This window comes from Sinocyclocheilus rhinocerous, unplaced genomic scaffold (assembly GCF_001515625.1).
Source record: "Sinocyclocheilus rhinocerous isolate Xijiao unplaced genomic scaffold, SAMN03320098_v1.1 scaffold2882, whole genome shotgun sequence".
NCBI lineage: Eukaryota > Metazoa > Chordata > Actinopteri > Cypriniformes > Cyprinidae > Sinocyclocheilus > Sinocyclocheilus rhinocerous.
The window spans coordinates 560,817-573,839 of record NW_015644632.1 but is presented as its reverse complement, the minus strand read 5'-3'; the positions used below and the strand labels follow the sequence as shown (position 1 = coordinate 573,839).

General features: G+C 37.3%; 2 protein-coding genes across 2 annotated transcripts in view; both read right to left on the bottom strand.

The window, feature by feature from the left end:
* Window positions 1-291, bottom strand: part of cox7a2a (cytochrome c oxidase subunit 7A2a) — a 5,145-nt gene extending 4,854 nt beyond the window's left edge. The window contains exon 1 of the mRNA XM_016576528.1: window positions 178-291. Coding sequence (XP_016432014.1) covers window positions 178-195 — 18 coding nt within the window. The 5' untranslated portion in view covers window positions 196-291. The remainder of the gene's footprint in view (window positions 1-177) is intronic.
* A 2,699-nt stretch (window positions 292-2,990) lies between these two features.
* Window positions 2,991-11,344, bottom strand: tmem30aa (transmembrane protein 30Aa). Its single transcript, XM_016576527.1, has 7 exons — window positions 10,885-11,344; window positions 10,502-10,621; window positions 8,046-8,153; window positions 7,646-7,733; window positions 5,827-5,973; window positions 4,977-5,189; window positions 2,991-3,421 (listed from the first exon to the last, which is right to left on the bottom strand). Exons 1-7 carry the CDS (start codon window positions 11,131-11,133, stop codon window positions 3,228-3,230), a joined length of 1,119 nt encoding a protein of 372 aa, XP_016432013.1. The 5' UTR covers window positions 11,134-11,344; the 3' UTR covers window positions 2,991-3,227.
* Between the last annotated feature and the right edge of the window lie 1,679 nt (window positions 11,345-13,023).

The following is a 13,023-nucleotide window of genomic DNA, read 5'->3' as shown; positions in this document are numbered from 1 at the left end:
TATAAAAAATAAAATACTCGATATTCCTGTCATGAGCAGGAGGTCATGAGAGCTGTTGCTAGGCTAACGGCGCTGCTAATTCCGCTCAAATCTAATCAAGCTGTGTTCTGAAAAGACAATCAATCGCTTTCTTCACATAAATGCAATGAGGACACGCATAAAACGCTTAAATCTCACCCTTAAGTGCCTAAACATGGTGATAATTTCTCCTTTAGCCCGCAGTGTTCAGGAAGCCGCACCAGCACAAGGACACTCGAAAATGTCACTTCCTTCTTCTGCTCGGCTCTGCAGCGAGAGGCGCATTGCTGCCGCCTACTGGACAGAAGCGTTTGAGAGGTCCGGTTCTTTAGAGAATCGGTTCGTTCGGACAGATTCGCGTTCATTTAAATGACTCGAAAAAAGATTCGCGTTCAACTGTATATATCTCCCAATGAATTGAAATTATGTAATTATAAGTGTGTGGGTATTGGTATGAATATCAGAGTGTGGTTTGTATTAAGAATGTATTCTTTGTATTAAAGGTCCCATATTGTTAAAACTGAAATTTCTTGGCTTTTTTCATGATAACTGGGGTCTAGGTGCTATGTAACTACCATATAAGTTTCAAAACAGTCAATCCACAGTCAAATGCACACAGCCTGCATAAAGTAGCTGTGATTTTTCACGAACCGTTGTGACTTCCCCTACTCAAGTCACCGCCTTTAGTCACCATCCCGAGCAACGCCCACAGTCCCACTCTCCTTTTGCCAAACCACAAGATGATATTTTAAGCTCCTTATGTAGCCGAATCTGCGCTGGTTTGAATGGGCCGCCTCCAGTTTCCCCTTTGTTTTGCTGCCTCCAGCTAGTGCTGTGACATCGGCTGACCCTAGTTAGCTGTGGTTGGCCTGGCCGTGCGTCACTCAGAAAACAACAGGCCAGTCAGAAGAGAGGCTCATGAATATTAATTAGACAGGCCAAAATCGACCTGTTCTCAGCAGAGCTCCTGAGAGAGGAGCTGTAAAAATATATTGAGATGGCTTTTGGTACTTATACCGCAAATATATATTCTTAAGGACATCAAAACCTAAAATAAAACTCCAGAAAGGTGTAAAATATGAAAGCTGTGCGTGTGTGAGTATGTATATTTATTTATTTAGCTACTGCACTTAGTTTTTCCTCATTTGTAAGTCGCTTTGGATAAAAGCGTCTGCTAAATGACTAAATAAAAAATAATAAGAATAACATACTCACACACGCACAGATTTCTTAATACAAACATATTGCTAATAATTGGCATATACATGAGTGTAATAATCCCCCAAAAATCTGCTTAGCATTTAGTATATGGAAAATAACTTTTTTTCTATACAAAAAAAAAAAAAAAAACTGTCACATTACGTAAACAACCTGGCAAAGTGTTAAAATCCTGAAAATAAATGATTTTTTGTTGTTATGATCAGGACTGATGTTGGTAAAATGATCAATGTCAGTGAAAGATGAAAAAAATATTATTATAGAACCTTTTTATTACTTTTTTATTTTTATTTATTTATTTATGTCATGGATATTTTTGTGCAACTTTTTTAAACTGGCGCACAAGGCGTTTAGTTAAATACTATTATTGATAAGCATGTTTTAGTTTACGACTCATAAGAGAAAGGTTCAAGAACTTGAGGAGGTTACACCTAAAACCAAATTTCTTTCTTAAATTTACAAACGCTTTGTGTTCGACTAAATTATAAAATCACAAAAAAAAAAAAATTTAATTAAAATGACATTACTAGGCTCTTCCAGGTGTAATAAAAAAAAAAAAAAAGGTAACACTTTATTTCGATAGTCCACTTTAGACATTCTATTAACAGCAAGTAACTTTGCAACTACATGTAAACTAGCAGTTAGTAGAGTATTAGTAAACTGTCTGCTTAATATCTTCCAACACTTTCTTTGTCAACTTATTCTACTAACCCTAAACCTACCCTAACAGTCTACTCTGAGAGTTAGTAGACATGTAGTTGCAAATTAATGAGAATTAGTTGACATGTAGTTACAAAGTTACTTATAGTTAGTAGAATGTCTAAAGTGGACTATCGAAATAAAGTGTAACCAAAAAAAACACTGAGTCTTTACACTAATTTAAATCTTTAAAAGATATATAAAATAAATTCCCAACATCTGCCTTGTCCACAGTTTTTGTGTGGTACAACAGTAGGAGAAGGTATTGGCGATCTAAAAAAAATAGTAAAAATAGTAGCAGCAGTTGTGTAAATTACATTTCAGTGGCAAATCAAGACTTTTCCAGGAAAAAGACCAAATTTCCTGCAGCGAGCTACAGGCACATTCTGCTTACAGCAGTCTGGCGATAAATTGAGGGAGGCTGTTATATTGTGCTCTTATATTTTATTTTTTTTCCTGCAGTGAACTACAGGCCAGACACCAGACGTTTGTACTTGACCTGCAGTCCCGAGGCAGGTGTAAGTCCTAAAAGCACCACAGCACTCATGCGTTTGTTGTTTATTATCACACAACTCTTGAGTACATGACATGACTTTAGCTCAATAACAGACATGAGCTGCATAAAGGATCTCTTAGCAGTTGCAAGTTTTAAATACACATTGCACAGAACAAGTTTTTCAAAGAAGTAACTAAAATAATAATAGTAAATGAACATTAGCTTTAAGCATATCTAGATGCTCACAGTTTAGCATTTCAAAAAATACAGTAACACAGTCCTTGCTGATATGCATGAGTCAAACTATCAGAAATAATGCATTCTCATATATATAAATCACTGATTAAAAATCCACGACTGTTGTGATCGTACCATACCATTAGCAATAATCCCCAAAAGGGTGAATCTCACAAAGCCTGTCAAAAACATATTTAACCTCAAAATCAAATATACATACGCAATATATAAAACATCATTATTATTATTTTGGGGTCAAATATGGCCTGGACATGTTTTTGTGGTAGGATTCGTTTAAATACAGTCATACTATATGACTACACATGAACCAGTTACTCTAAAATACTTCATGTAGAAAGATCATAAAATATAAAGCTTTGGTGTGGATGAAATAAACGCTTGAAACAGCTCATTGAAAACTTCCAGTGCATACACAATAAGTGTGCAAGTAGTCCCTCTGGGCACCTGTGTGTGTACAGCAGCATGAGATATATGACAGATAGACCAGACTTTAATCTCGAGTCAGTGTACAGACTGCGGTGTGCTGATAATTATGCAGTTAATTAGGAATGTCAGCATTGTTGTTGCGGTTGCCATATTTATGGTGGATGATCAGTAGCACCACTCCCAGGAAGAAACACACGGAGCCCACTGTGATGTAGGCAATGCCCAGGAAAGGGTTCTTCCCTCCCATCCAGGAAATCGTGCTGAGGATCATGCGCTTGCGGCCATCAAAGCTGCGCACTGGGTAATCTGGGTTCACATTATTAAAGAATCTCTTCGAATTATTTCAACATACATTTGTTCCCTTTCAAACATATTTTAACAGCTGTTGTATTTTTCCATTTATTTCATTAAAGGAGACATATTATGCCCCTTTTTACAATATGTAATATAAGTCTCTGGTGTCCCCAGAATGTGTCTGTGAAGTTTCAGCTCAAAATACTCCACAGATCATTATATCATTTTGAAAATGCCTATTTTGAGTGGAAGCAGAAACACGCTGTTTTTCGTGCCCGTCTCTTTAAATGCAAATGAGCGGCGCTGTGGGTGTAAACTTACAGATTAAGGGGCGGTAATATTATAATGAGATCCCTTTGCCACGTCACCAAGGGAGCGAAATCAGACGCGCTCGTTTTTTCAGACGCTTGCAGAAAAAGGCTTCCCAAATCAAAGTTACTGGGTTAATCTTTTACACGTTTCCTTGGTTGGTAGATGCACCAGGGACCTGATTATAGCACTTAAAACCTGGAAAAGTCCGATTTTCATTTCGGGGTGAAATGTCCCTTTAAGGCAAGACACCAAAATGTAACTAATAGATATCACTATACTTTCCCTGTTGAATGTTTACATTAAGAGTTGCAACTTTGAAATACTGTTTACATATGAAAATTAGGCATTGTCTAATTAAATATGCACTAATTTGCATATGTTTCCATAAAGCCAGGCTCAAAACTGTTTGATTTTGTTGACATAGTAGTCAAAGGTTTTTACAGAGGGGATTTTGGATTTCCTTATTTATCACTCTATAAATCAGATTATACTGTCAACAGCCAGAAAAAAAAACAATTTTCCCCCTGTATTTAGGAATAAAATGTAAGTGATATATGAACAGACCCTGTGTAAAAACATTTAGACTAAAAACAGGGATAAAACTGGAAAGCCTTTATAGATAAGTTTTTTTTTTTTGTTACATATCTACTTTATAGATATGTAATCTACAGACATAAATAGATAAAGTGCAATAACAAACACGTAAGAGTGATTTTGGACGTTTTCTTTCCACTAGTCTGAAAGAAGGCATTATGAAAAGCCAAACAGTCCAAAACCCCAAAATATCCCCAGTGCATGAAAAAGTTTTTGTCTGTAGTGTCTTGGCTTAAGTTATAAACGTGAAAGATATAAACATGATATAAAATAGATATGGATGTGGTTTAGATGCATATGTTAATCTCATAGAGCCTGTTTCGAGCAGCTACACTGGGGGGAAAAAAATGGTGTAGGATTTACTTTGAAACTATTTTTACTCAGAAATTGCTAGTAAACTTCATGGATAATTGCAAAGTAAAACTTTGAATTAAAGGTTAAATTTTGAAGCTGAAAAACTGAAATAGTGTTTTCTTGTAAAATGTACCCCTATAATAATTTTTTGGAGTTTTATTTACATTTTCTTTACAGCATACTCACATCTGATAATTTATTAATTTGACAATAAGCACTTTTTAAAAGGTGCAATAACTCCAAATACAGTAAACCAGAGCATTTTAATTAAGAGTCTTCATTTTGGTAATGCATTTCTCAAGGATACTGTAGGTCACTTCCAGGCTGTAGTTTCCTGGCGGTAGTGTCGGGGTCATGTTGACCTTCTTCTTCTGAATGATGCGGTAGAGTTTTCTGAAGGTGGGGAGAGCAGCGGTTCTCATCCACACGATGAAATCCTCATTGATGAACCCGTTGTTCTCTGGATCAGACGGGTCCAGCTCGTAAACGGGTTTGTGCCAGTTTACCGGTTTACTTGTTTCTGTGATGACCAATAACGCTGGTTAGCAATATTACAGACTGAATGACTATTATATTGGACACATCAGGCTTTTATGGCTCATAATATAGTAAGACACAGTAAGAATATGAAGGAATAAACACCTCAGTTTTATTCAGAGGCTCAAACGGAGCAAAAATGTGCAATTTGGTGATATTTATATGACCAAAAAGTAAGCTGAAATTCTGATGCTTGTAATGTTAATCAATGAGATCTTTATAACAGTATAGCAGATATCAGTCATCACTCTATATCTCCAATAATATGGGAGTAAGATGATATTTAAATGCTTAGATTTATGATCAAAACATAATGCAATGCAATATAATGGTGATTGAGAGCTGAACAAATAAACATTCCTCAAAAGCCTGATGATCAGATTTGAGACTCACATTTGAACATGAGGTTTCTAAAAAATGATTTCTGGATAATCAAGTTGCTTCAGTCCAGTAAGTGTTCATCTTGAAATATAAAAATTATTCTTATGTGTACTTTATAAAAACCAGTAAAGATTTGACAGCAAAAAGTAGATTTTTCAGGAAAGTTTTGATCATGTTGAGTATTTAGAGGCCTTTGAAATTTGTGACCAGTAGGATATATAGGGTTTAGCTTTATGTACCTTGGAACACAATGGAGAGGTTGTTGTGGTTTCCTCCTGGGTTTCTGAACTTCACATGCTTGTCAGTCCACCAAGCAATGCCCGTCTTCATCAGATGAATAGCTATCCTGCTTCCGTTTGGATGGATATAAAACAGCTCCAAAGTATCTACAATTATGAAACAAATGACTTAGACCTTAGGTCTGTTTCACACAGCTTGTGTAAGCAGTGATATTTATTTTAAAGGAGACATATTATGCCCCTTTTTACAATATGTAATATAAGTCTCTGGTGTCCCCAGAATGTTTCTGTGAAGTTTCAGCTCAAAATACCCCACAGAACAGTCGGTTATGTCTGTGAAGGTAAACAGCTGGGAAATAAATCGCATGTTTATTTTAGATCTGTGTGGCAGCAGCAATATACAGTAAATAAATCAATAAATCCACTGCTTTCTTGTCTCCTCTGAGGCTGGGACTCTAAACAGTGTTCTGTGCTCGTCTGTGCAGCCAAAGACAGCTGACAGAACAGTTAGCATGTTTTGCTCAAACTTTCGCCATGCCATTAGAGATGGTACACCGTTGTCGCTTGCAAAATCACAATGACGGCGCCGTGGGTGGAAACTCACAGATTAAGCCAAACTGAAGATTCCATTGGCTTTTACTATGAGCACCACAAATGACCTTCTGAATGAACTTTTGTTTATCTTTGGAAAACAAATTAAATTTTTTTTTCTTTTAAATAAAACCTGAGGAATTTACATCCTTTGAAAGTCTAAGTTAGGGCGATTTTTCAGATGAAAACTCTTTAACAATTTAAAATTCCAGATTTGCTGTGCTTCTAGGGCTGCACGATTTGGCTCAAATTTTGTGGTTACATGTTAATAAAGCTATATAATAATAATATTATTATTATTACTGTAAAACATATTTTAAAATATGTAATATTTTAGTATTAAATCATTATTATTATTATAACTACTGTAAAAATATTTAATACTGTTTAATACTAATACTATTTTTAATATTTAAATATTTAAGAAAATAATAATAATAATCATCATCATCATCATAATTTTACATCACAACTGTAAAATTACAATACTAATATTTATGGCTGTCTTAACTTCTTCATTTACAAACTTTACACTGAACTTTTATTTTGACACAAAACTGCAGGCAGCCTTTAAAACTTCTCTTTTGTTGACAGCAGCTGGTTTATAAGCGATTTCTCAATAAAAAATTGGAGGATAGTTGCCGCATGAAGCGTTGCCCAAATGCACATTAACATGACCAAAACTCAGAGCAGATGCAGAGATGGAGTTCGGTTTTATTGTGATTAATCGTGTAGTCTATGGTAATCAAAACCTTCAAGCTCCAAAAAGGTCATAAATTCATCATAAAAGCGATCCATGTGGCTTCAGTGGTTTAAACCAAATTTTATAAAAACATATGAGTCTTTCTTCACAAAATATCTTCCAAATAGCTCTTCACAGCACGTTCAGGTGTGCACAAAAAAGCGCTGTACAAAAGATGTATCTCCTCATTTATGTTGAAATCTGCAGACATATTTGTTACAAAGACTGTTGTGTGTGGCTCAGTTTGTGTACAGCGGCGCTTTTCCTCTGCTGTAAACAGTGCAGCGCTTATGTAAATGGTTGTGTCGCAAGATCATCCATTCATTGAACCGCTATGCATTGAGATTCTCTCCCAAACATGCACCACAAGTGAAGATATTTCTACACTAGCTGGCCGAGTGTATAGTGCATCATTTGGGACCCCGCTAATGTCAGTGTGAAAGCTCTACATGTGAACCTGGCAACAAGCGTTAGAATTCGTCTTACCATTGAAGAGACTGTTAGCAATGGCACCACAGGGAGCAATGGACTTCTTATCACTCGTTCGATAGGGTTCACACTCTTTACTTGGGTTCTGCAGAACAAAGACTTGAACACTTGAAAACAATATGACATCCTGTGCTTTCATTCAATGACAGTTTTACAAATTATTAGCTATATGCTTGTCATGATTGGCATCAAGCCATCAAGAAAAATGACAACTGTTTAATGAAGCAAATAAGCATATAGCCCAGCCCTATATCAGATCTTTCATAAAATTTTTTTAGAATGTTCAGCAACACCATGTCATTATACACAACAAAATTAAAGTACTTTTAAAAACTGAATGCCAGGAAATTTTACTTGAGTTTTAGTCAGTCATCATAAAGATCCTCAAACTACTCACCAGTAAAGAGCTTTTATCTCCATTCAGCTGACTGTCATCTCTTGATTTGACATAACGTCTATGGTTTTGATAGAAGTTGGAGAGCCCATAGTACATAAAAACATTACTCTACAAAAGAAAAGATGTAAAAAATAGAAAAGATATTGTATATGTAGAAAATATGAAAAAATCATCAGGTGACAAGGCACAAAATCTTTTGTCCTGGGGCTATTTCTGTTATTTATAGATGCACATTCGCAGGCAGTTTATACATAAGTGATCTGAAACCTGTTAACGTATGAGCGGGAAACAATTCTATTTTAACCAATTGAAAAGCATGATCAATAAAATCTCCTCTAAAATGCTAATGCATAATACATGAGAGCTAATGCCACATTAGACGATTTATTTGACCAATAAACTGTCCACAGACCAAGTAAATATTGCAACCTAATAGACCTACAGATAAATATATCCAACTATAAAGAGCCGCCTCTGTTTCAACAGTATAGACAAGAAATGCCCAAAACAGACTCCAAGTTGGCCTGTGATGACCTCAGGCCATATCACAAGAGGAAGAGGGAAAAAATAGGAATTAAACATAACATTGAAGCATATCTACATTTCTAATTTATATTTATATACGTGTGTGTGTGTGTGTGTGTGTGTGTGTGTGAGAGAGAGAAGTGAATTTGACTGAAAAAAATAAACAATATAAAAATATTATTATATTAATATATTTACATTTTTTATTATTTTTTATTTAATATATTTTATTATAATATGTTTGGGTATAATGCAACATTTACTTTTGGCTCATGCCCCTCAATCAAGTTTGATTTTTGGACTTTCATATTCGAAAGTTTAGGCACATAATTGTCGGCATGCCATATTTAATTTGATTTGAGGTATCAAATAAATTACTGTGTAATTTTCACAATCCATTGTGCAACAATTCAAAAGTATCACATGTTTTTGACGACTGGAACTTTTTTGGAAAGATATATTTATATATGTTTTATGTTATTTTGGCTGAACAATCAATACCAAAGCAAGCAACAGTACAAACCAATGAACAGACTATTTACATTAATGCCAAATTAAATATTTCAGTTCAAAAGTTTGGGGTTTGTATGATTTTTTTAAAATAAATTAATACTTATATACAGGCAAGGATGCATTAAATTGATCAAAAGTGACAGTAAAGACATTTATAATATTACAAAAACGTTCTATTCATCAAAGAATCCTGAAAAAGTATCAAGGTTTTCACCAAAAAAAAAAAAAAAAAAAGCAGCAGCACAACTGTTTTCAACATTGATAATAATCAGAAATGTTTCTTGAGCAGCAAATCAGCATATTAGAATGATTTCTGAAGGATCATGTGACACTGAAGACTGGAGTAATGATGCTGAAAATCCAGCTGCGCATCACAGAAATAAATTACATTTTTAAATACAGTATATACACATAGAAAACAGTTCTTTTAAGTAAGGAATAATTGACGACGGGCCATTGAATTATTAGAATATAATGCACATCCGAGGTGCTGATGCGGCCCCGTCGCTAAGCAGAGTGTGCCTCGGGTGTAGGGCTGTCAAAATGACTGAAACTAAATTCGAATTTTCTACTTAAATATTATCAAAATTCGAATTATATTCGAATTTAAAAGGCATAATTTCAGTTAGGGGGAAAAAAGCTTAAAATGCCCATAAAATGCAAAAATCAGTTTAAACTTATTGGAAAAGATTAATTTCTAAAAACATTAGGAGTCAGCTGTCTTCGGCAGTCCTTAAGGTACCAGCACAATAACACACTCAGCAAAATATCGTCTAATTATCGTTATCGATAAAATCCCATAAAATATCGAGATATCATTTTTTGTCAATATCGCACACCCCTACTCAGGTGTGCATTATTTTCTAATAATTCAACAAACTGGAGTCAATTATTCTGCTTATACTACAGTTACCACATCTCAAGATGTTCAGATGATGCATTTCAAGACATTCTGGAAAAAAACACACATTGCACACAAAAATAGGAACCTCATCCAAAACTGTAAAGTTGACAGTGGAGGAAGTGTAATGGTTTGTGGCTGACTTGGTATTCATGAAACAGGACGGCTTGCCATCACTGAAAGCAGCAGAAATGAAACGATTCAAAGTCCCGACTCTAAACCATTAGAACTACTGCTAAAGAACACAAAGATCACAGACAGTTCATCTGAGCGAGACCACCAACACCACTCAGTTCTTAATGGAGAAATGGGGTTTTGGTTGCTGTTATTGCTGCTCAGGTTGGTCAAACCAGACATTCACTCTAATGACCTTTAAGTTACTTGTCAAATTGGGTTCTTTATTTAGTTAGAAGACATCTGATCGTCAAGTAACCAAATTTATGCAGAATTACAGAAAGTGTTCAAGGCTTTCTAGTGTGGTTGCAGGTGGATGAAAATGAGGAAGAGGGTAGTTTACCTCGAAAGGCTGGTCTAGGGTGAAGGGCACAGAGCAGGTACACGCACTAGAGCTGTTCCAGCTGTAGTTCTGCGAGCAGTTGAAACACGGACTGAACATGTCAACACCAGTGTAGTCGATCTACAACAGAACCGACACGAGTTACAGTACCACACAACGACCCGTCATCCGCCGTACATGACCACAGAGCCCTAATAACGCAGTATGGTGTTGCTATGGTGACGGTACGCACCTCAAACTCTTTGATGTTGTTAGAGGTGACGAGGAGTCCGATGCCGATGGGGATGAAGATGAGTCCGATCATAAAGAAGGCGGGCAGGACGGTGCCCGCGGTCAGAATGGGCTGCCAGGCGGGCAGACGTTGCTATGGTGACGGTACGCACCTCAAACTCTTTGATGTTGTTAGAGGTGACGAGGAGTCCGATGCCGATGGGGATGAAGATGAGTCCGATCATAAAGAAGGCGGGCAGGACGGTGCCCGCGGTCAGAATGGGCTGCCAGGCGGGCAGACGTTGCTGTTTAAAGGCCGTGTTATCGGGCTTCTTGCTCTTGACGGCGCCCGGGCCGCCGGAGCCCACCGATCCCGGATGATGACCGTCCTCATCCTTCGCGTTATAGCTGGACGCCATCATCGCTCTTTAATCCTCTAAAGCCGCGCGGAGAGCGAGCACACTACACGACAGCTTCAAATATGTCGCCTTGATTGACAGCTGTGTGTATTATATCGCTGCTATCGCATGTGCTTATCGCGCCATTAACTGCAATAATGATTATTTCCGCAGCTCTGTTGGCCGTGGACAAGACGGTAAACAAGGAAGTACAGCAGCCAATAGACTGAAAGCGACGTCGTGACGTCAACAAATGACGCCCCTCCCCCAACGTGTCACAAAAAAAAAAATCTCGTACTCATTGCTGAAATAACTGAAATAACAAATGTCTTGTCCATATACTAAATCAGCATTAATAGTGCTGCGTAGTAACTGATTATTACATGCAATCTGGATTACGTCCAAAAATTAAGTAGTAGCCTATTGTAATTAGATTAGATTACATTTTTCAGCAGACCCTTAAGACACAATGAAGTAAATTAATTATTTAATTAATTGATTTATGTAATTATTTAATTAAATAAGTGTTTTCATTAGAGCTGTCTATAAAAACCAGCAGGCAAGATGCAACTCTCAATGCACCACCGTTTCCGTTTAAAAAACGTTTTTGTCGGGGCTGAACACAGCCCAGAAGTGGTTCATGGGTTCACTTTGAGATCAACACCCCCTAGTGGTGAACCATCGGAGTTTCGAAACGTTTTGAAACAGTGTGACGTAACGAAGCTTCATTTGCTAAAATCACGTGACCTGGCCGGTTTGATACGCGCTCCGAAACACTGATTCGAAACAAAAGATTTGCAAATGTTTCGAAGCTTCGTGAAGCAGTGTTTCGAAGGCGCCCGTCACTAGTTTCAAGTCAAGTCTGTTTCAAGTCAAGTCTTCGTTTGTTTATTGTTCGGATTTCACCTTCTTTAAATAAACTACACTTGGGTTCATCATCACAACTTTTGTTACACAATTGTTACAGAAAGCTAGACCTAACATGAACCCAGCAGTTTGTCTCTTGCGCCTTCGACAAGGCAAACGGGCCATAGAAGATTATGTTGATTATGTATTTTTTTTTACTTTCTAACTGGGTTTTTTTTTTTTTACATTTTTCGGGTGAGTCTTAATGAGCCCATTTCCTCCCAGCTTCCTGGGGGAAAAGTCCACTGGTCCCTTGCCGAATATATAGACTATGCCTTACTGCTGAGTGGATCCCCATTCACTGTGGGAACTGTGGATGAGGCTACCCACAGTCCCGCAGCACTTAGCAAGCCAGAACCTGCTCACGCCACGCCTGTCAAGTCAAAGCCTGCTCACATTATGTCTGACAAGCCACAGCCAGCTCACGTCATGTCTGCTACTCCAGGGCCTGCTAACGTCATGCCTGCCAAGCCTGCTCACGTCATGTCTACTACTCCAGCGGTGTTTCCCACAGACTTGCACTCTATTTGTGGTGGCATATATGCAAATGCATTCTCTGCCAGCAGGAGGCGCTGTTGGAGGGTGAGAGATAGGAGTTAGAGCTCTGCATTCCCGCGGCTCTCCCGACCAGATTTTTTGCGCCGCGGGATAAAATTCCCGAATAAAACGCGGTAGCGGACGGTAACACGCCTTTTATTTGTGTGGTCTGTGCGCAGCATGTGCATAACGATGCTCAGAGCAGGCTGTACCTGTGGTAAATATACGGCCCTCAGACAGAACAGGCAGGTTGTCGATGAGTGACAGCAGAATAAGGATGGAGCAAAGCAATGCGTTCAACTCGGTTTTGTTTATATTTTGCTTAGCCTATAATTTTAAATGACAGATGTCGTATTTATTTATTTTTCTCTGCGACACTTTTCCTACTGTGTTAACAGAAAAATGTCAAACGAATTTAGTATTTTGACAAGACGAATAAAAATAGCTAATAGGCTATTTTTGTACAACCTA